This window comes from Marmota monax, unplaced genomic scaffold, assembly GCF_021218885.2.
Source record: "Marmota monax isolate L192 unplaced genomic scaffold, Marmota_monax_Labrador192_F-V1.1 WCK01_AAM20220418_F8-fsc00020, whole genome shotgun sequence".
Lineage (NCBI taxonomy): Eukaryota > Metazoa > Chordata > Mammalia > Rodentia > Sciuridae > Marmota > Marmota monax.
The window spans coordinates 20899131-20919743 of NW_026692912.1; the positions used below are offsets into that span (position 1 = coordinate 20899131).

Consider the following 20613-nt stretch of genomic DNA (forward strand, 5'->3'; position numbering starts at 1 on the left):
CCAGAGGTGCTTTACCACTGGGCTGTATCCCCAACCCTTTTTATTTTACATGGGGTCTCACTAAGTTGCTGAGGTTGGCATTGAACTTGTGATCCTCCTGACTCAGCCTTCGGAGCCACTGGGATTATAGGCGTGCACCACTACAACAGGTAAAATAAAATTTAAAGTAGAGCTGGGGATGTAGTGACAGAGCGTTTGCCTAGCAAGCTTGAGGCTTTAGGTTCAATCCCCAGTGGGGGTTAGGGGGCTGGCAAATTCTGAGAAGGAAAGGAATTCAGTGTGGCTGGAGTGCCAAATGGAAGAGGAAGTTCCAGATAAAGCTGAGGTCAACCCTGCTGGGTCTTGCAGGACATTGGGAAGGATTTGTGATTTTATCCTAAACGCTGTGGGGATCCTGAGAGGTCTGACAGGTTCAGATTTACATTTTTAAAGATTTGCTGGGGCTGAAGTGTGGAGAAGCGGGAGGGGGATGGGCCAAGTTCATGACGGGAGACTAATTAGGCTACTGCTGGTTTGCAGGTGAGAGCTTGCAGCAGTGGAGCAGGGTCTGTGTTCTGGATGGTCTGGGTGACCTGTGCCCAGCAATGTTTAGTGGGCACCTGATGTATACACTAGGGGAGAGGAGGTGAACAGTGATGTTGCCCCTCCAAAAGCACCCAGCTGGTGGACAGGCAGGATACCCAGCCAACCCCAATGGAGGTGGGAGAGCCACAAGGAAACACGTTCGTTCTTTTCTTTCTTTCAATTGAATCCAGGGATGCCCTACCACTTCGTTGAGGCAGGGTCTCACTAACTTGCTAAGGTGGGCATCCATGGAACTTGGAATCCTCCTACCTCAACCTCCCCAGGCGCAGGGATTACTAGCATGTGACACCACACCCTGCTCCAGGGAAGTATTGGCAAAGTTTAACTGAAGTATTGGCAGAGTGCTCTGGGACTACAGAATGCAGACGCTCATTTGAACAGGGAGGCTGTGGGGAAACTTGCGGAAGAGGCAATCTTACCTTGGGCTTCCAGGGCCAGTGAATTCCCATAGCTGAACCATAGTTATATAGTCTATAAAGTGGGATCACTTTATACCTGGCCACTGTGCCTGCCCTGCCTCCCTAGAGATGGTTGTAGTGCAGAGGATCCAAATACACTTGGCCTTTGCTTGTTGTAAGGAGAGAATTCTCATTGTCCTCTAACTTGGGTGCACATGCACACACACACAAATGGGTGAGTGTTTGGGCTCCTGTGTGCACTCAACTTGTCTAGCCTTTATGAAAACCAGCTCTGCCTTCTCCCTTATGAAAAACAGTTCTCAGAATGTGGGGAGCAGAGTTGTCCTCACTCCCCGGTAGCATGCTCTTCCTTCCCCCTAGGACTGGCATTTTACCAAGGATTTGACCAAACACTGTACCCAGCACAAAGGAGCTGCTCAGTAAACATCTGCTGAATGAATGATGGCTGAATGTGTGAATGAATGCTTTATTGACGTAATAATTACATGAATGAGCAGATAGATGGACGAAAAAGCAGACTTGGGGACAATTGAGTGAAGGATGAATAAAGAATGGACCAAAAAAGTGGACAGTAGGTGATGAATGTTTGTAGCCAATCAAGGTTCTAGGTGCAGAACTGCAAGTGTTGATGTGGGGCTCATTAAGGGGGCTGGAAGAGGGTTTAATCACACAGGGCCTCCATTTGGTGCTTTGAAGTTAGGCCAGGATCCTGAGGATGACAGCCAGGTAGGTGTCCAGGCAACAGCTGTAGCTGTTGTACTGGACCCAGCTCTGTACTGGGTATTTCCAAAGCTGGAGTCCTGTCCCTGAGTGTTCTTATCAATCCAGGTCTCAGTGTGACCTGACCCTTCAGCCTGGGATCCACTGGTGTGCCTCCTCAGGCTAGCCCTGGCCCACTCTGGGGTCCAGTTGCTCCATCAGTTCTCTAAAAGAGACCCATGCCACATGGTGACTGGCCATGTGGCCCACCTTTGGAAATGAATTGACAACCTGACATGCCCAGTCTCAGAAGATGCCAAAGCTCGTCATCTGTCTTCACTCAGAAAGGATACCAAGGACTCCTGCACCCTGCATTGTGTGTTTCAGTGTATGAAAGATGTCCTTCTCCATGAAGTGGGTGAAGCAGGGCAGGAATGCCTTCTAGTGTAAAGGAGCCTTTGCTGCTAGCCATGCCTGTCACCCCAGCCACTCAGGAAGCTGAGGCAGGAGGACTGCAAGTACCAGGCCAGCCTGGACAAATTAGTGAGACTCAAAATAAAAATTTTGAAAGGTTTGGGGATGTAGCTCAGCAGAAAAGTGATTGCCTAGTGTGATGAGGCCCTGGGTTCAATTCTCAGCTCCACAAAATAATAATATTAATAATTATTAATTAAAAATAAATATATAGTAGCTGTCACCATCACCCTGTCACACTGTGCTGTGGTTTCATGGCAAGTATCACTCTCTGAAAGTGTCACACTTATCAGCTTTCTTGCCTGTCTCTCCATTGGAATGGAAGCCTTATGAAGGGGTCATGTGCTGTCCACTGCTCCCTCTCTGGCAACGAGAATGATGCCTGACCCTTACAAAGTGGCAAGTTTTATCAAATGCTTGGGTCAAAGAATAAAGAGGAAGCTGCGTGGATTATTGTAATCCAGTTAACAGCCCTGCGATCCTGAGCAATGGGCACTTTTCCTGCATCACTACAACCCTGTAAGAGAAATGTCACTCTCCCCATATTGCAGATCAGGAACCTGAGGCCCAGAGAGAGGAAGCAACCTGCCACAGGCACAGAGCTACTGAGCAACAGAGTTAGGTTTTAGACCCATGTCTGTCAAACTGCAAAGTCCGTGTTTTTAACCATTCCACCCTCACCAACCAGCACCCAGCCAAGTGAGGTAGCAGCCACTGAAGTTGTAAATTGGCATTCAGATATATTGTATGATTAAATTTGTATGCAGTATAGGCAAATATGTAGAGACAGAAAGTAGATTAGCAGTTTGCTTGGAGCTGGGGAGAGGGGAAGTTGGGAGGAGCTGTGGGGAGGTGATGGCTAATGGTTCTTTCTTTTTTGGAGTACGGGGGGATTGAACTCAGGGGTGCTCTACCACTGAGCTACATCCTCAACCCTTTTTATTTTGAGACAGGACTAAATTGCTGAAGCTGGCCTTGAACTTGCTATCTTCCTGCCTAAGCCTCCAGAGTGGCTGGGATTACAGAGTGCACCACTGTGCCCAGCAACCGGGCTTCTTTTAAGAGTGATGGAAATGTTGTAAAATTGAAGGAGGTGATGGCACACAGTTCTAAATATACTATGAACCATCGAATTGTATGCTTTCAGTGGTCAAATTGTATGCCATGTGAGTTACATCTCAATAAAAGTGTTGTTTAAAAAAATAATTGAGGGGCTGGGGATGTGGCTCAAGCGGTAGCGCGCTGGACTGGCATGCGTGCGGCCCCGGTTCGATCCTCAGCACCACATACAAAAGATGTTGTGTCCGCTGAAAACTAGAAAATAAATATTAAAAATAATAATAATAATAATTGAAGCCAGCTTGGCACAGTGGCGCACATCTGTAATTCCAGTGGCTGGGGAGGCTGAGACAAGAAGATAGTTCAAAGCCGGCCTCAGCAATAGCGAGGCACTAAACAACTCAACAAGACCCTGTCTCTAAAAAAATACAAAAATAGGGCTGGGGATGTGGCTCAGTGGTTGGGTGCTCCTGAGTTCAATCCTCAGTACCTAATAATAATAATAATAATAATAATAATAATAATTGGAGGGGCGGGGATGTGGCTCAAGTGGTAACGAGCTCGCCTGGCATGCGCGGGGCGCTGGGTTCTATCCTCAGCACCACATAAAAAAATAAAATAAAGATGTTGCGTCCACCAAAACCAAAAATAAATATTTAAAAAATTTTCTCTCTCTCTCTCTTTAAAAAAAAATGATAATAATTGGAGCTCAAGAATCCCACCTCTGCCACTTACCTACTAGTCATGTGAGGTCACATCTCTGAGCCTCAGTTTCCTAACCAGTAAAGTGGGAAAAATAAAGTCTCATGGGTTTTCTGAGGATTAAATGAGATAATATTAGTATTCCCATTTTTGTCAAGGAAGAAGCTTAGGCCTGGAGAAGGAAAGTGACTTGGTGCAGACAGGACAGCTGGCTGGTGACAGGTGAGAGACTCAGGCCTAGGTCTCTTGTCAGTTCCTTGTCTTTTAGAATTATCTAGACTGGATCAATGTGCGCCCCTCCCACTTCACCACCCCCACTATGTACTGTCTTCCATCTTCTCTTGGGCTCTGGGACCTGTCTCCCCACTGTCCATGTCCAGAGCAGGTGGGGGTCGCATGTTTCCCCCAGAGCACAGGACGCCCTTTTCCCCAACCCCCACCCTGCTCCTCTCCTGGGGCCATGATGCTGTCTTGCTTTTGCTTGTAATAAAGAAAATATCTCAGCTACCCTTCCATGGTTGCTTGGCAACCCCAAGGGGGGTTGGGAGGGAGCAAAGGGGAGGAGGGAAGGGGAGGACTCTGGAGCCAATCTGGAGACAAAGAGTAGGATTTGGGTGACATGGAGCCTGTTCTTAGTGCTAACCTGGCCTGGCCAGGGCGGTGGGTGGGGGCGGGGGCTTGCTCCCACTCCAGGGTCTCACACCAATAAATATGGATTAGGGAAATGGGCAGAGTTTTTCCCACGGGCCTGAAAGGCCACATCTGACCTTTCTACCTCCTTTATGTACCAACGTGACAGTCAGAGAGAGCAAAGAGCAGGACCCCCTGAAACGCCTCCCCATGGCCTTCTGACTTGGGGAAACTTTTCACCCTCCTCCTTCCCCTGGCCCCAGACCAGGTCACAGCCCCTCCTGGGCCCTGTCCTGGGGATGATGAGGAAGCTGGTTTTCAGGTGGACATCAAGAGCTTCCAGTGGCAGTGTCCAGCTCAGGCCCTGCCAGTCATCCTGGCACCGAGCCAGGTGGTGAGGCCGTACCACTGTGTCGAGGTCCTCCTGCTTCCTGAGCCAGTCATAGTTCCAATTGTACCCTCCTGCCCCTTAGACTGCAGCCTCCTCCAGTCCCTTGTCCACCCCTTTTCTACCTTCTGAATTTATTTCCCTCTTCACCATCCCCCTATTTTCCCTTTCTCTCTTCTCAGGAGTGGTCCCTTCTTCCCCAGTCCCCCATGCAGCTGAGAAGACTTGTGGCTGCTGTGTTCCCGCAGCAAGGATGGCAGGGAGCTCTGTGAAGGAGGGAGGGTGGGCGGTGATCTCGCTCCCTGGTGCCCTGGCTTGCTGCTGGCCGCTGGCCTGGGGTGGGGATAGGCCAGTCTGAAAGGAGTCAGTGTGGAGAGAGGAAAAGCAAACACCAACACCGCAATGTGGGCCCCACCGGCCTGGGGGTGCGGTGGGGGAATGGAGCAGGGGCCTGGGTCTTCTTAGCCTTTCCATCGGCCCTCTCCCTACTCCTGAGTAGTGCCTCCTTGGACCCTTGGCATGGTGTCCACAGGAGAGTGGGGCTAGGGTTTGGTGATAAGCCTTCTAGGAGACACCCTCACTCAAATCTTTCCCTGTCCCTCACCCACCCCCAGGCCAGTGCCCTTCCTGTCCAAAGATGCCAGGAAAATCTGGGCCTGGGAAGGGCTGGCCCAGTACCTGAGGGCTGCCTGACTGGCTCTCCTCAGCCACAGGAACTGGGCAGGCAGTCACCTTGTGCTAGAGACACCCCAGCAGTGCCATCCACCTCCAGGGCAGAGGGGAACCCCAAGATGCTCTCCCCAGGTAAGTGCCCCTCTGGCCACAGCCAGGAAGTGAGGGAGGGAGAGGCTGACCTTGATGGGTTTCCTCAGGACACCCCACAAGCTCTGAGTCCCAAGATATGTGGCATTTTCTGTTGGACTATCTTATCCTCTGTCTGTGGCTCGTGTGTCACTCACAGGTGTTTTGGTGCAGGGAGCTGAAAGGATGTTTGGAGAATCTAGAGGAAAACCCTGGGAATGAGGGGAGGTGGGAGGGACTGGAGCCTAGGTTGTAGGACTCCTGGATTCCAAGCCACTTTTTTTTTTTTGAGATGGATTCTCACCATGTTGCTGAGGCTGGCTTTGAACTTCTGAATTCCAGTGTTCCTTCTGCCTTAGCCTTTCTGATAGCTGGGACTGTAGTCACAGCACTCTGCCAAAACTGACTTTGATTAGACTTGGCGAAATCAGAGGCTGCTTTAACACTTTGGAATCTAAAAGACTTTTGGAATGAACTCAGAAAGTTCATCCTAGATGAACAGCAAATCAGTGGATGTGGTGTTCAAACCAGTCAGGCCCCTTTACACACTGAGGCCAGTACCGTTTGTGCTGTGGTCATCACCCCTGGCCACCTTTATCCCTCCCTTTCCAGACAGTTTTGCCCTTTTGGACTTAGGAGGCTGGTTGCTCTGGGCGTGGTGGTGCACATCTGTGGTCCCAGTGACTTGGCAGGCTGAGGCAGAAGGATCACAACTTACAGAGACGCTGTCCCAAAATAAATAAATAAATAAAGGGGGGTTGGGATGTATCTCAGTAGTAGAGCACTCCTGGATTCAATCCCCAGTGTCACAGGAAAGAAAGAAAAATAATAAGGGCTGGTTGTGGGTAGAAGAGGAGCAGGGTCTGAACAGCACCTCAGGTCCCCTCCCTTTCTGTCCCTGCCCTGGCACCGTAACATGGAAGGAGCTGGAAGCCAGAGCAATCACTGCTGTGCCTCAGAGTAGCTAGTCTCCTCTGATCCTCCCTGGGAATTCAGGGTTGGCCTTTGCTTACAAATCCCAGAGAACAGGGACCTCTTTGCTCTGGGTGTCTAACCATGACTGCATGCTACAGGGCCCCAGAGGTGCCCACTGTGAAGTGTCCCAGCCTGTGGGACCCAACTTGGGAGGATCGTGCCAAGTAGAAACAGGGTGTCCACATTGTGTCAAACTCTGCTCGGAGGTCTTCCTGTACCTCCCTGAAAAGTCACCACAGTCCTACAAGTTGGGTTCAGTTTTATAGACTAGAAAACCATGGCACAGAGGGTTGAAGTAACCTGTTCATGGATACACAGCCAGGAAAAGTCAGAGCTGGAATTCCAGCTCACAGCCGGGCTGGCTCCAGAGCCCCAAGCTCTTAAATGTTCTTCTGCATGGCCTCTAATTCCTCAGAGGCCTGCACTGGGGGTTACTGTGTCCAGTCCACTGAGTCTGGGTGTCCACCCTGGCCAATCTCTGGGCACAGACAAGAACCAATCTAGTTTTTAAAGGCACCTGCTCCAAGGGTGGAATTCCCCCTGGGGGTAATCAGACATTTATTTATTCATAGCCTTCTGGCTGGGAGGGGAGGCCCTCCCACCCGGAACTCTCTAGTCTCAGCTGCCTCCATGCTCCTGTCCTTCCCACTGGAGTATAATCAGGAGTAAAGCAGCCTGGCCATGACAGCCTCCAAGCTGGGACCCTGGACAAGTGACTCAACTTTTTTTTGGGGGGGTGGGGTGGGGGAGGGAGTTACCAGGGATTGAACTCAGGGGCACTCCACCACTGAGCCACATCCCCAGCCCTATTTTGAATTTTATTTAGAGACAGGGTCTCACTGAGTTGCTTAGTGCCTTGCTTTTGCTAAGGCTGGCTTTGAACTCGTGATCTTCCTGCCTCAGCCTTCCAAGCTGCTGGGATTACAGGCAAGCACCAGTGCACCCAGCATGACTCAACTTTTTTGAGTCTCATTTTATCAAGGTTAATTTCTACCTGCTTGTGAAGTGCATGAGGTTTAAATGATTAAAGGGACTGAAGGCTAGACAGGGTTGTCCTATCAGCATAGTGCCAGCACCTAGGAAGTACCCAGATAAAGTGGAGTATATGTCCTTTCACCAACGTCATCATCCCATGATCTTGCTCTGGTTTTTTTTTTTTTTTTTTTTTTTTTTGGTGGGGGGGAGACAGATTTCATGTTGCCCAGACTGGTCTCAAACTCCTGGGTACAAGGGATCCTCCCACCTCTGCCTCCTGAATAGCTGGGACTACAGGCACTTGCCACTTGCCCAGCCATCATTATTGAAATCCTTCTGCCCACAAGATCAGAATCTCCTGCTTTAGTCTTGTACTTGAGCCTTATTACAGAAAGGGAAACTGAGGCCACGGTGAGGAAGGACTTGCTCAGGGTCACACCGCAAACTGGTGATGGAGTGGGAAGTGGCTATTATGACATAGTTGGATCCCACTCTTTTTTCACCTCCTGCCCACCTCAGGTTATCCCCCATTGTGCCCTGAGTCCATAGCCTGGTACCCAGTTTAGCCTAGGCAGAACCCAGGAGAGAAATGGGCAGCGGTTGGTGGAATCGACACTGAGGCCTGCTCGTTCTCAGCCCTGGCTCTTTGTCTGCTGCTTTGTGATGGTAAGTGCTGCTCCTAAATCAGTTCTGTGACACTGTTATTGTTGCCCAGGGCGCAAAGAGTCTAAACTTTTCCCCTGAGGTCAAGAATGTGGCCGGTCCCCAAGCCGCCCAGCGTAAGGCCTGGGTGGCTGGGGGTGGGGCTGGGGCCTCACCCCGAGCTGGGGCGAGATGTGGGGGGGAGGGGGGTCAGTGGGAACAAAACGCTTTGAAATGCCTCCTCTCCATCACTGCCAACATTGTCCGCTGCCCGCGGGGGGCCTGGCACCGCCTCCCGGGGCTCCGGCCCCCAGCCCTGGCCAGGCCCGGCCGCATCTGAAAATGGACAGAAGGTTATTGTCCCTTCCCGCAGCCCTTTGTCTGCCCCAGTTCCAGATGTCTAGGCTGGGACCAGGGAACTGACCCATGGTGGGCAGGGGGGAGGGGACAAAGGGGAAGAGCACGGGTCACTGCATCCTGAGGGGTCGTTCCCAGACCCTGAGATCCCACCCAGCCCCAGTCAAGTCACCTTCTGGGCTGTCTTATCCCTCAGATTGTCCCTATTCCCTTGCCCTTTCCCCAGACCAGGTTCTGGCCTCAGGAGAGAAGGCACAGGGAGACAGAGTTAGAACAGGCGGCCTTGGGAGATCCAGCAGATGGGCTGAATTTCAACTCTCCCCAGGTGACTGGTAACTGTGATCTTGGGCACATTGTGGTCCTCTTCCAGCCTGCTTTCCCCTGGACCAGGCTTCACTCACATATTAGGACAGGGCACCCCCCATGTACCCACTCTGTGCTGACCATGGAGGTGCTCCTTGGTGGCACTCAGATCCTTCCAGATTGTGGTTAACGGTTACTCTAGCTTTCCCACCACACCTTCTGTGTTGGGTCCTGGACTAACCACTTGCATTTTCTTATCCTTTCCACAACAAAATCAGGGATGCAGTACCCTTGTTCTTTTCTCCATTTTCCAGTTTTGGAGACTGAGAGATTGAGAAAGAAAGTCCCTTGCCCAAAGGAGGTGCTGAGCTGGAATTCTAGCCCAGGCTGACCGCAGCCACCAGGAGTAATCCACTAATAAATACTTGGAAGGTGTTGCGCACAGCTCCTGGCACAGCGCCCAACTCAACATCTGGGAACTGGTGGGGTGTTAACTCCATCCACTGGTTTCCCCATTTCTCAGAGGCCCAGACTAGGAAAAGAGAGCCAGGGTCAGAGGGCTCAGGGAACCTTAAACAGCAATACCTGGTGTGTGTGCGTGGTGGTTGGGGGGGGGGTGATTCCAGAGCCATCAGGATTGGCCAGATAAGCAGGTTTCAAACCCTACTCGCTGTGAGCTATGACTTAGACTCTCTATATTTTGGTTTCCTCGTTTCCTCTTCTGGAAAGTAAATATGTTCCCCACATCATGAGGTTGTTGGGAAAAGGAAATCAGGTGATCCATCTTAAGCACTCAGCACAATGGCTGCCACACATCAAACAGTTAAGGGTGGGTATTAGTACTATAATTATTCTGATAAAATTTGATGGCCCTTTGAACCTCCGCATCACCTGGGTTCACCTGAGGACAAGGCTCTGTGTGAGTAGCAAGTTAGCAGTTGTTGGGGGGGCGGGGGATAAGATACTCCATCTTCTTGGAGTCCTTAAAAGTCCTTGGGACAGGATACTCTGTGGGTTTGGGGAAGGCAAAAAGGATGAGGCCAGGAGGAAGAAGGGCCGCCTGGGCTGGAGGAGTTAACAGCTCCCAGGCCCTGGCCCAGCAGGGCTGCCACGCTGCAGCAGAGCAACGATTTTAGCAGAGGAGCCAGGGCTACTTCCTGATGGGCAAAACAGCTGGTTGCCCAGGGAAAACAGCTGGCCTGGTCCCAGCCTCCTGAGAGCAAGGCAGAGCCTCAGAAGAGGACAGCTCCTCATCTGGGGTCCTGAAGGAGGAGGGCATGACCAAGAGGGAGAGGGTAGTCCTTCAGGATGTGTGTGGGTGTTGGGTGGACCCCTGGAGATGAGAGGGGTGTGAGCAGATTCCAAGAGCAAAGGAAGGATATGCTGACTCTAAACAGTCAGGGCAGGGGTGCCTCCAGATGGGATTCAGGGGTCTCAGTTTTCCCTCAAATAGGGAACATGAGGGACAGGGTTGCATATGGAAGACAAGCCTCTGCTCAGTCCTCTTGGAAGTGGGCTTGGAACCAGAGGTGGGGAGGGGGCCCAGGCTGGGCTCTCAGATTCCCATCAGCTGAGCTGCACCAGGAGCAGGGCCAGGGGCCCATCCTCTGACCAGGATCCTGGGCTTCCTTGGTCACAAAGCAGGACGCGACCCAGAGAGCCCCCAACTCAGGAGCTGTGAAGCTGGCAACTGGTAAGAGCTCTATCCAAGCATCCTCCCTGCTTTGGGTCCCCATTCCTAGCCTGCTTCGCTACCAGGTCATGAGAACTCCCAACCAGAGTGCCTCTCCGGCTCTGGGGCACCTCCAGGTTGTTCCTTCTCATTAGCAAGCGATACCTGGGACCTCAAATGAGGTTGGGCAAGGTAGGAAGATGGCTAATGGGGGAGTGGCCAGACCCCATTTAGCCTGAGCTGCCTACCTGGGCCACTGACCTCCAAGTCCCAGCAGCCTGGCACCCCTATTTTCTCTCTGACCAAGGGGGTTCTTCTAGCCTATCTACTTAACCCTCAGGTAAGGGCTGGCCCCCAATTTGGGTGTGCCAGCCTTAGTACCCCTCTCTCTGGTAAAGGCCAGACTGTAAAACCTCTGCCAGTTAGTAGCAGACCTTGGAACTCAGGCTCCCAGCCCCATGTGGGTCTTGGGGAGGGGGCCAGTTCTCTCAGGGTCTCTAGCTTATGAAGCCAGAGTGAAGCCTGAGGTGCTGGCGCCACCATCTGGTTTGGTCCAGAACTGAAATGAGTTTTGGAGGGGCGGAAACTGAACCCAACTAGGGGTGGATAGGTCTGTTTTTTGTTTTTGTTTTTAATATTTATTTTTTAGTTTTTTGGTGAACACAATATCATTATTTTATTTTTATATGGTGCTGAGGATCAAACCCAGTGCCTCATACATGCTATAGGCAAGCGCTCTACCACTGAGCCACTACCTCAGGCGCGATAGGTCTGGTTTGGATCCTGCTCAGCAGGGTGGACCCCAACAATCATTTTTTTTTAATATTTATTGTTTAGTTTTCGGCAGACAAAACATCTTTATTTGTATGTGGTGCTGAGGATCGAACCCAGCGCTGCACGTATGCCAGGCGAGCACGCTACCGTTTCAGCCACATCCCTAGCCCCCAACAATCATTTTTTTCCCCAGGCGTGTACCCAACATAACCTGGATGAGGACTTAGGCCTCATAGATCAGCAATTGCAAACTTTAGTCTGAATCAGAATTACCTGAAAGGTTTTTTAAAACATTGCCGAGGGCCCGGGGTATAACTCAGTGAAAGAGCACTTTTATAGCATGTGCAAAACCCTGGGTTCAACCCCCAGTATCCCACATACGAAAAAAAACAGATTGCTTGGCATCCACTCAAAGATCCTGATTCTCTAGGCATGGGATGGGGACTAGAATTTGCATTTCCAACAGTTTCCAGATGGGGCTGATGGGTCCATGCTTTGACAACTACCATAGCTTTTGAGTTTCTGTGAATTTGACTAATGTTACTCTCGAAGGGTATATTCTTATGACTATTTTGCAGAACAAATAAATGAGCATTAGGGCTGGGGATATGGCTCAGGCGGTAGCGTGCTCGCCTGGCATGCGTGCGGCCGATAACTAAAAAATAAATATTAAAAATTCTCTCTCTCTCTCTCTCTCTCTCTCTCTCTCTCTCACACACACACACACACTCTCTCTCTCTCTCTCTCTCTCTCTCTCTCTCTCTCTCTCTCTTTAAAAAACAAAAACAAAAAAACCAACAAATAAATGAGCATTAAATGAGACTACAGGCACTTGAGTAGCTCACCTCCATTCATGACCCAATTGTTTTTTCTCTTTTTTGTACTGGGGATTGAAACCAAGGGGCACTTTACCACTAAGCCACATCTCCATCCCTTTTTATTTTTTATATTGAGACAGGGTATCACTAAGTTGCTAAGGGCCTCACTAAGTTGCTAAGGCTGGCCTTGAACTTGTGATCCTCCTGCCTTAGCCTCCCAAGTTGCTGGGATTACAGGCATGTGCCACTGTCCCTGACCTCAATCAACCATATGTCTATGGAGAGCCTACCTGATGCCCTGTGCCCATGGGTCCTGCACCAGGGGTAGGGATGGGATGGTGAATGTGGAGGATGGTCCCTGATGTAAAACTCAGAGCCAGATGAGTCTGTCATGAGCTTTCTCAACTAGAGTTCCAAAGGCAACACAAAATAAGGTCCAAAACAATGCTGGGTTTTCACATTCCACTTGCCTTTTCTGGGTCCTCTCCATTTAGTAACTAACCCACCATATTCAAGCTAGTGACAATGGCCATCCTGATTTCTTGCTCTGTCATCCACATCCAATCCCACAGGGCCTGTGGGCTCTGCCTCCACCATACATCTTAGCTCCACCCACCAGAATCATCTCTCTGTGAACTGGGATCTCCCAGGTTTCATCTCTGCCCCCAGGTCCATCTCCTTTTTTCTTTTTTCTTTAATTTATTTTTAGGTGTAGATGGACACAACACAATGCCTTTATTTTTATGTGGTGCTGAGGATTGAACTCGGGTCCCGCCTGTGCTAGGCAAGCGCTCTACTGCTGAGCCACAATCCCAGCCCCCAGGTCCATCTTCTGAGTAGTAGTTAGAGCAGTTTTTTTAAAAGTAAATCACATAATTCCTCTGCTGACTTGCTCATTGTCTTCCTAGCTATTGGACTTTAAAAAAAAATCTAGGAGCTAGAGTAAATCACAAATTTTGCATGCATGAGGCTCTAGTTCCATTCCCAGCACTGCAGGGAAAAAAATTCAAAATCCTGTCCTGGTTTCAAGGCCCTGGGTAGCCAGGCTAAGTCCACCCAGTGGATCTCCCATTTTCCCACATTACCCTGCTGCCTTGCTCCAGCCACACTGGCTTTCTTGCCTGCTCCACCTCAGGACTTTTGCACCACCTCTCCCTCCATATGGAACACTTTTCTTCAGATCTTCCTTTGATCCACTCCTCCTTATACTCCAAAATGTCTTCCAGATCTTTCTGGGTGTTGTCCCACTTCCAGCTACTCTCTGTTCTTATTCAGTTGTTCTAATTTGTTTATACTACCTACCATTCCTTGAACTTATTTATTTATGGGTTTGTCTGTCTCCTGTCTATCTACCCTCATGAACATCCTAACAGCAGAGACTATGTCTGTCTTTTTTTTTTTTTTAATTTTTTTTCGATGTATGGACCTGTATTTTATCCATTTATTTACATTCGATGCTGAGAATCAAACCCAGGGCCTCACACATGTTAGGCAAGTGCTCTTACCACTGAGCCACAACTCCAGCCCCTTATGTCTGTCTTTTGCACCTCAGAACCCACAGGACCTCGAGTTCTCTGTGCACTCAGCACATGCTCAGTAAATATCTGCTGAGTGGATGGAGTAGGAGGCTATGTAGGGGTATGCCCCCCAGACATCGCAGCAAGGAAGGCTTTCCAGAGGAAGGAAGTGCAGCTGAGACTGCAGGGCCTTAGTGCAGGAGTCACCCTGGAAGGGAAAGGCCAGTCCATACAGAAGGACCTAGAAAACAACAACAGAAAAGGGATATAGGAAGGTCCAAAGTGTGGAGCATTCTGGAAACTGTAAATTGTTCAATTTGACTGGGGTAGAAGCTGGGCAGGGTCAGAAATCAGAGGAGCTGGAGAAGTAGAAGGCAGGACACTTGGCCTTATTACTCCCTGAAGAATTGGAGCTCCGTGGCAGTGGGAACAGTGTCCTGGCGGGCATTTTAGAATGGGCTGCTGAGTGCAGAATGCTTTCTTTTTTTTTATTTTTTATTTTTTTTATTTTTATTTTTTTTAATATTTATTTATTTATTTTAGTTTTTCGGCGGACACAACATCTTTGTTTGTATGTGGTGCAGAGGATCGAACCCGGGCCGCACGCATGCCAGGCGAGCGTGCTACCGCTTGAGCCACATCCCCAGCCCTGCAGAATGCTTTCTATGAAGAAAGCTTGGTGGTGGTCCTGGGGTGCTGGGAGGTGCAGTGCCCAGGTGAGTGATGTCAGTGCCCTGAGCCAGGTAGGTGGTGATGCAGAAGGAAGGACGTGGCCACGTGTGCAGGAGACATTGAGGAGCAGCCTGGCCAGGGCTGAATGGGGGAGTCAGAGTCCAAGTCTCAACCTGCAGGGACTCTGTGGACAGACGTGCTGTTCCCTGGAGGTAGGGAGGAAAGAGCAGGTTTTGGGAAAGACTGGGGTTCTGTGTTGGATTGGTCGAGTGAGTTGGGTCCAGGTGGAAAGTTGTACAGTTTAGGGTTCCAGAAAGAGGGAGTGGTTCGTGCAGTCGGCCACAAAGGGAGGCTGCACCCTCTTGGATGACATATGAAGAGGAAGTGTCCACTGGGGGAGTGGCTGGAGGACGCTGGACTCTAGCAGCCTTGGCTTGGGTCAAGCAGTGAACGGAAGTGAAACCAGAAGTGGAGTGCAGATTTCTCTGTCAAGAAGTTTGGAGGGAGAGCAACAGTGCTGCTGCTGGGAGCCTCACAGATGCCTTAGTGTTTTCTTATTTGAAGTTGGAAAGGATTCAAGTCCTTTGGAATTTGGAAGGAAGGATCCAGAAGAGAGGGAGGTTGGCAATACAGGTAGGGCAAGGGGATGGCATGGAGCCCAGGTGGTTGAGGAAGGGAGCCTCTTCCTTTGTAACAGGCAAGGAAAGCAGAATCCAGCTTGGATGCCAGGGGGCTGGGAATGAGAGTTCCCAGGCAATGGCTTCTATTTTCTCCAAAAAGTGGCAGGGGGAGATCCCTGGATGGTTCTGGAAACTGTGAATTGGCCATAGAGTGGGGACCTTGGAAGACTGGGGGCATTTGAAATGCCACTGAGGGGAATGGGCAGGGAGCACAGGAAACAGGGCTGCTGGCATGAGTGAGAGCCCATCTGAGGGTGGAGATCAGCAATCTGCAGTGGCTCCAACCTGGCCTTCAGCAAGATGGCTATAGGGTTTTTCCAGACAGAGGTGACAGGAAAATCCTATGGGCTGGAAGTCAGTGATAACTGGTGACTGGGCACCGGGAAGGTAAGAAGGGAAGAAATAGAAAGGTCAGTGCACTGGGTGGGAGGAGAGGACTCCATGCCAGGGAAGAATCTGGAAGTCCCCATCTTAGTTCATTGGGCTGTTATAACAAAATGCATTATTTATTTATTTTTGCAGTGCTGGGGATTAAATCTAGGACACTGTGCGCGTTAAGCATCCCCAGCCCTAGACTGGGTAATTTATAAACAGGAATTTATTGCTCACAGTTCTAGAGGCTGGGAAGTTCAAGGTCAAGGTGCCAGCAGATTTGGTGTCTGGTGAGGTTCTGTTCCTCAGAGTGGTGCCTTTTAGTCATGTACTCTTTTGTTAGGAGTGGGGAACAACCTTTTTCAGGCCTCTCTCTTTTGAAAAAAAATTTATTAAAACAAAAATTTTTTTTGGCAGGGCCTAATACATGCTGGGTTTTAGGACTCAATCTCTCAGTCTCTCTCTCTCTCTCTCTCTGGTACCAGAAATTGAACTCAGGGAGACTCAGTTACTGAGCCACATCCCCAGCCCTATTTTGTATTCTATTAGAGACAGGGTCTCACTGAATTGCTAAGCGCCTTGCTGTTGCTAAGGCTAGCTTTGAACTTATGATCCTCCTGTCTCAGCCTCCTGAGCTGCTGGGATTACAGGTGGGCGCCACCACACCCTGCTCAGGTCTCTTTTTTAAGGAGAAAACCCTCATGATCTAATCATCTTTCAAAGGTTACCTCTCTTTTTCTTTATTTTTTAAATTTTGCAGTAATGGGGACAAAACCCAGGGTGCTCTACCCCATGCTACTCTCCAGCCCTCCCTCCCCACCTTTTTAGACAGGGTCTTGCTAAATTGCTGAGGCCAGCCTTGAATTTGCAATTCTCCTGCCTTAACCTGGCAAGTTGCTGGGTTTACAGGCATGTGCCACCACACCTGGTCCTGAAGACTTTTAATACCAAAGATGTCAGTCACTAGGTTTTTTTTTTTTAATATTTATTATTTTTTTTTAGTTCTCGGCGGACACAACATCTTTGTTTGTATGTGGTGCTGAGGATCGAACCCGGGTCGCACGCATGCCAGGCGAGCATGCTACCGCTTGAGCCACATCCCTAGCCCCAGTCACTAGGTTTTAACATGAGTGTTGGGGTTCAGGAACATTCAGACTATATCACCCCCTGGACCAATAGGGATGGGCAGAGGGTCTAGGGTGGGGAAGTGACAGGGACATTGTTTGACTTTAAAAAGGGAATCCTGGGACCTGGAGTGCCTTCCAGCCAGAGGCTACCATATAAGGGAGGGGTCCCAAGATGCTTTCATGGGACCTAGATCCCTTCTCTGGCCCTTCTCACTTTAGGGCCACTGGCCTGGAAATGGCCCAGCTGGAATTTGAAACACTGGAAGCTGTAACACTGGAAGCTGTAACTGGAGCCTTTGGAGCCAGGCCTTGGACCAGGATGCCAGAGTTCAACATGCTCCCCACCACCAACACGCTCACCCTTAGGTAAGCCCATTCTTTGCATGGTCCCACCCAGCCCCTGCCCGTGGGGATAGCATGCACCAGTCCAATTCCCCTTCCTGACCCTGGAAATAGGCTAAGAGTGTTCATATGGGAATAGGGAGGGTGAATAAAGGGGACCTCTTTTCTCCAGCTCTTCCTTCCACTTCTGAGCTTTTCGGAAGTAGGACTTCATGCCAAGAGCTTCAAGTGCATTCATTCTTTGAAGGAAACTCTCATCAGTTGGATGGCGCCCCATCAAACTCAGAACTTCCCGCGCTCCAGGCAAGTAAGTACTCCACTACTAAGCTACATCCCCCAGCTCGCATCAGCCGGTTTTGCCGCTCAGGATCCTTGAGGCTCCTGTCCCTCTCCCAGAGGAGACTGGAGACTCCCTTCCATCCCAGCAGGGTCCTAGGATCTGGCTCTGCCCCAGGGAGGCTGTATCTCCTGCTTTGGAAGGGGGCTGGGTCACCATTAGGGGTTCTGTAGTGCCCTATACTAGACTCAGTCTGAGTGGACTTTTGCTCTCTTAAAGAGCGGAAGCAGTGCTGGTGCCGGCGACCACGGCGAGGACTGGACATGTGGGGGCGCCAGGCGCAGAACGCTGTGGGAAGGCGCACCCAGGTCAGGGGGACTCCGACCCCGCCCCTAGAGCAGAGGCTTCCTCTCCGGCCCTCACGTCTCCTCGCGCTTCTGCGAGTTCGCGCCTGGGCCCGCCAGAGGGCGCCCGGGGCGGAGGAGGAGCGGGAGCCGGGGCGCCCCGGGAATGCCAGGCCGAGTGGGTCCCACAGCGTGGGTGCGGCTGAGGTCCGTGCGTCTGCCGGACTGCCAGGGAACTGGCATTCAGGGAAGTCCTAGTTCCAGGGGTTGAGCGCTCAGGGAACGGGCGTTCTCCGACACCTGGCCGCTCCAATGCAGTCACCCCGGATCCTCCCTGGCCCCTTTGGCCGCTCTGGGAGGGACTGTTGACGGGCTGCGACCTGGCCTCCAGCCTCGGTCTCCTGGTGCCGGGGTGGAGCGCAGGCTGAAGCACCCGCGCGCACCCCAGGCCCCTCCCCTCCCCTCCCCTCCGCTTCGCGGGCGAAGCTGCTGCAGCCGCCGAGCGCCCGCCATGGGCGTTATGCTCGCCGCCCGGCTGCTGGGACTGCTGCTCCTGCTAGGGCTGCGGCTCCAGGCTGCGGGCATCGCGGAGCCACCGCTGCCCACCGTGGTGCTTGCCATCCTGGCTCGAAATGCCGAGCACTCACTGCCCCACTACCTGGGCGCATTGGAGCGGCTGGACTACCCCCGGGCCAGGGTGGCCCTCTGGTGAGAGACCCCGGCGCAGGCATCGCTAGGCACCAAGCCCCAAGCCTCGCGATTCGCCCCTCAAGTCTCTGAGCATCCCGCCTAGGACCTCCATCATTTTGGGGGACAGGACAGGCCTCTGAGGCCATAGGTCGACCCACCCCTGCTTCCGGCCCCCTGCTCCTCCTCTTGGGGCCTCCTCTGGGTAATTTGGGTCCATCCCTTCTTGTCCCAGCCCACAGAGCCTAAGCTGAACCCCAGTGGGATCTGTTGTCGCTTGACTTGTGGTGGAGTGGACAGGAACCTCTGGAGTCCCTTGGAACCTAATGTGGCAGAGACCAGCCAAGCTGGAGGTTCCTGGGGAGCAGATGGGGTTGAGTCAGCCCTGGGCCCTATACTATGTGGAGAGTCAGGCTGGCTCCCTCCAGCCTATCTGGGTAGAGGGGTAGGTAAGTCCTGTCAGCCAAGGGCAGCATCCCCCTCCTGGGAGCCTCCCTCTGACATCCCCATAGGGCAGCACTGAGATCAGAGGCCACAGCCCCCAGTTTAAAGACCAGACAGGGAGGAGTCCCAAGCTGAGGTCAGGGATAAACTGAGAGAAATGACAAACTACCCCTCACAGCAAACCAAAGTTGGTCTGGGGTGGAGTCATGGCCTGCAAAGGCGGCCCACAGTCACAGTCTGGGAGTGAGTTAGTTCCCACCCCATAAGACTTGACACGTAGTTAGTCTTCACTTCTAGGGAATTGGCTTAAAGGGGCAGCATCATCTAAAAGCTTGGCTCTTGGCTAAGTCTACCACTTCTGGGTATGAGAGCCCCTTCCCCAGGAGACGGGAGGCTGTGCTCCATGGCAGCAGAGCTTTGGCCCATCAGCATTTCTCAGGGACACTCAGGGCATGGTTTAGTCCTCATTACAACCTGTGGGTGGAGGAAAGTAGCAGCTCTTTTGTCTAATTCTGATTCAGAGAGGAAAAGGGCCTGGCTAGTGGTCACAAGGCAAAGAAGGAAGGTAACTAGGGAATGTGGAACCTTAAAGCCATCCTTAAAAATGCACTCCCAGCAGCTCCAGAGGGAGGCTGAGGCAGGAGGATCACAAGTTCAAGACCTACCTCCACAACTTAGTGAAACCCTGTCTCAAAATAAAAAGGTGTGGGGATGTAGTTCAGTGACTGAGTACTCCCGGGGCTCAATCCCCAGCCAAATAAATAAATTTTTAAAAAAACCCACTTATTTGTGACTTTGGTTATGACATAGGCACGCAGCTTAAAGTTAAAGAGGGAGGATGCAAAGCCTAAAGAGGGACAGGACTTGTTTGAGGTCACACAGCAAGTCACAGACTGACGATAGGGACTTGGCTGTCCTGGTTTCATTCCTTCTATTCTAACACACTTCTTCGCTGCTCCCAGGAGAGGCCAGCCTCAAAGGTGTGGGTGCACCTGAATCAAGATTGCCTTCTGTGATTGTGCCCCCTCACCTTTTCCTCCTCTGTCCCCAGGTGTGCCACAGATCACAATATGGACAACACCACAGAGATGCTGCAGGAGTGGCTGGCAGCTGTGGGCAGTGACTATGCAGCTGTGTTCTGGAGGCCTGAGGGGGAGTCCAGGTTGTGATCTGAGGGATGGATACTGGGGAAGATGGGAAACAGTCGCATCCCAGAGACAAGAAGAGGGAGCCTAGAGCCACAGCCTTCAGGAAAGGGCTGCACTGCAGAGAGGGAGAGGCATAGTAACTACCCATGGGAACAGCTCATCTCTTTACTCCCTTAGGTCCTACCCAAGTGAAGAGGGTCCCAAGCACTGGACCAAAGAAAGGCACCAGTTTCTGATGGAATTGAAGCAGGAAGCCCTGACTTTTGCCAGGAATTGGGGGGCTGACTATGTCCTGGTAAAGAATCCTGGCTTGGATTGGGCTTCTGTGGTGTCTGTCCCTGATATAAATCTTGATGTGACTTGATCATCAGGCTGAACCCAGGGCCTTGTGCATGTGAAGCAGGCACTCTACCAACTGAGCTCTATCCCCAGCCCCATCAAGCTGAATCTTTCAGAGCCAGATCAGATGTTGAGCTGGAATCCTGTGTTTGATCTCAGACTGGGTAGTAAACCAGGATCCCAGAGACAGATCCTAAAATATTTACTGAGCCTAGATTCCTAGATAAGTGTCCAGAGTATAAACTGAGCCTGGATCCCTGCATTAGAGCTCAGAGTCAGTCTTTGGATCCACTCCAGGTCTCAGATAAGGTTTCTAGATAAACTACTCTGTTCTGCTCTCTGGGTCTGGTCTCTAAGCCGGAGTCCTAGACTAGATCCTGGTTCAGAAACA

At 51.2% G+C, this 20613-nt stretch overlaps 1 protein-coding gene across 15 annotated transcripts in view; it reads left to right on the forward strand.

The window, feature by feature from the left end:
- Cercam (cerebral endothelial cell adhesion molecule) overlaps positions 1 to 20613 on the forward strand; it is a 50221-nt gene that overhangs the window by 22238 nt on the left and 7370 nt on the right. The window contains exons 5-14 of one of the 15 annotated variants that reach the window (XM_058581806.1): positions 4097 to 4160; positions 5571 to 5760; positions 8227 to 8373; positions 8933 to 9031; positions 10654 to 10702; positions 14334 to 14506; positions 16861 to 17007; positions 17231 to 17290; positions 19787 to 19897; positions 20061 to 20178. In XM_058581806.1, coding sequence (XP_058437789.1) covers positions 16877 to 17007; positions 17231 to 17290; positions 19787 to 19897; positions 20061 to 20178 — 420 coding nt within the window. In that variant the 5' untranslated portion in view covers positions 4097 to 4160; positions 5571 to 5760; positions 8227 to 8373; ... (2 more) ...; positions 14334 to 14506; positions 16861 to 16876. The other 14 variants (XM_058581807.1, XM_058581809.1, XM_058581808.1 and 11 more) reach the window with 14 other exon arrangements.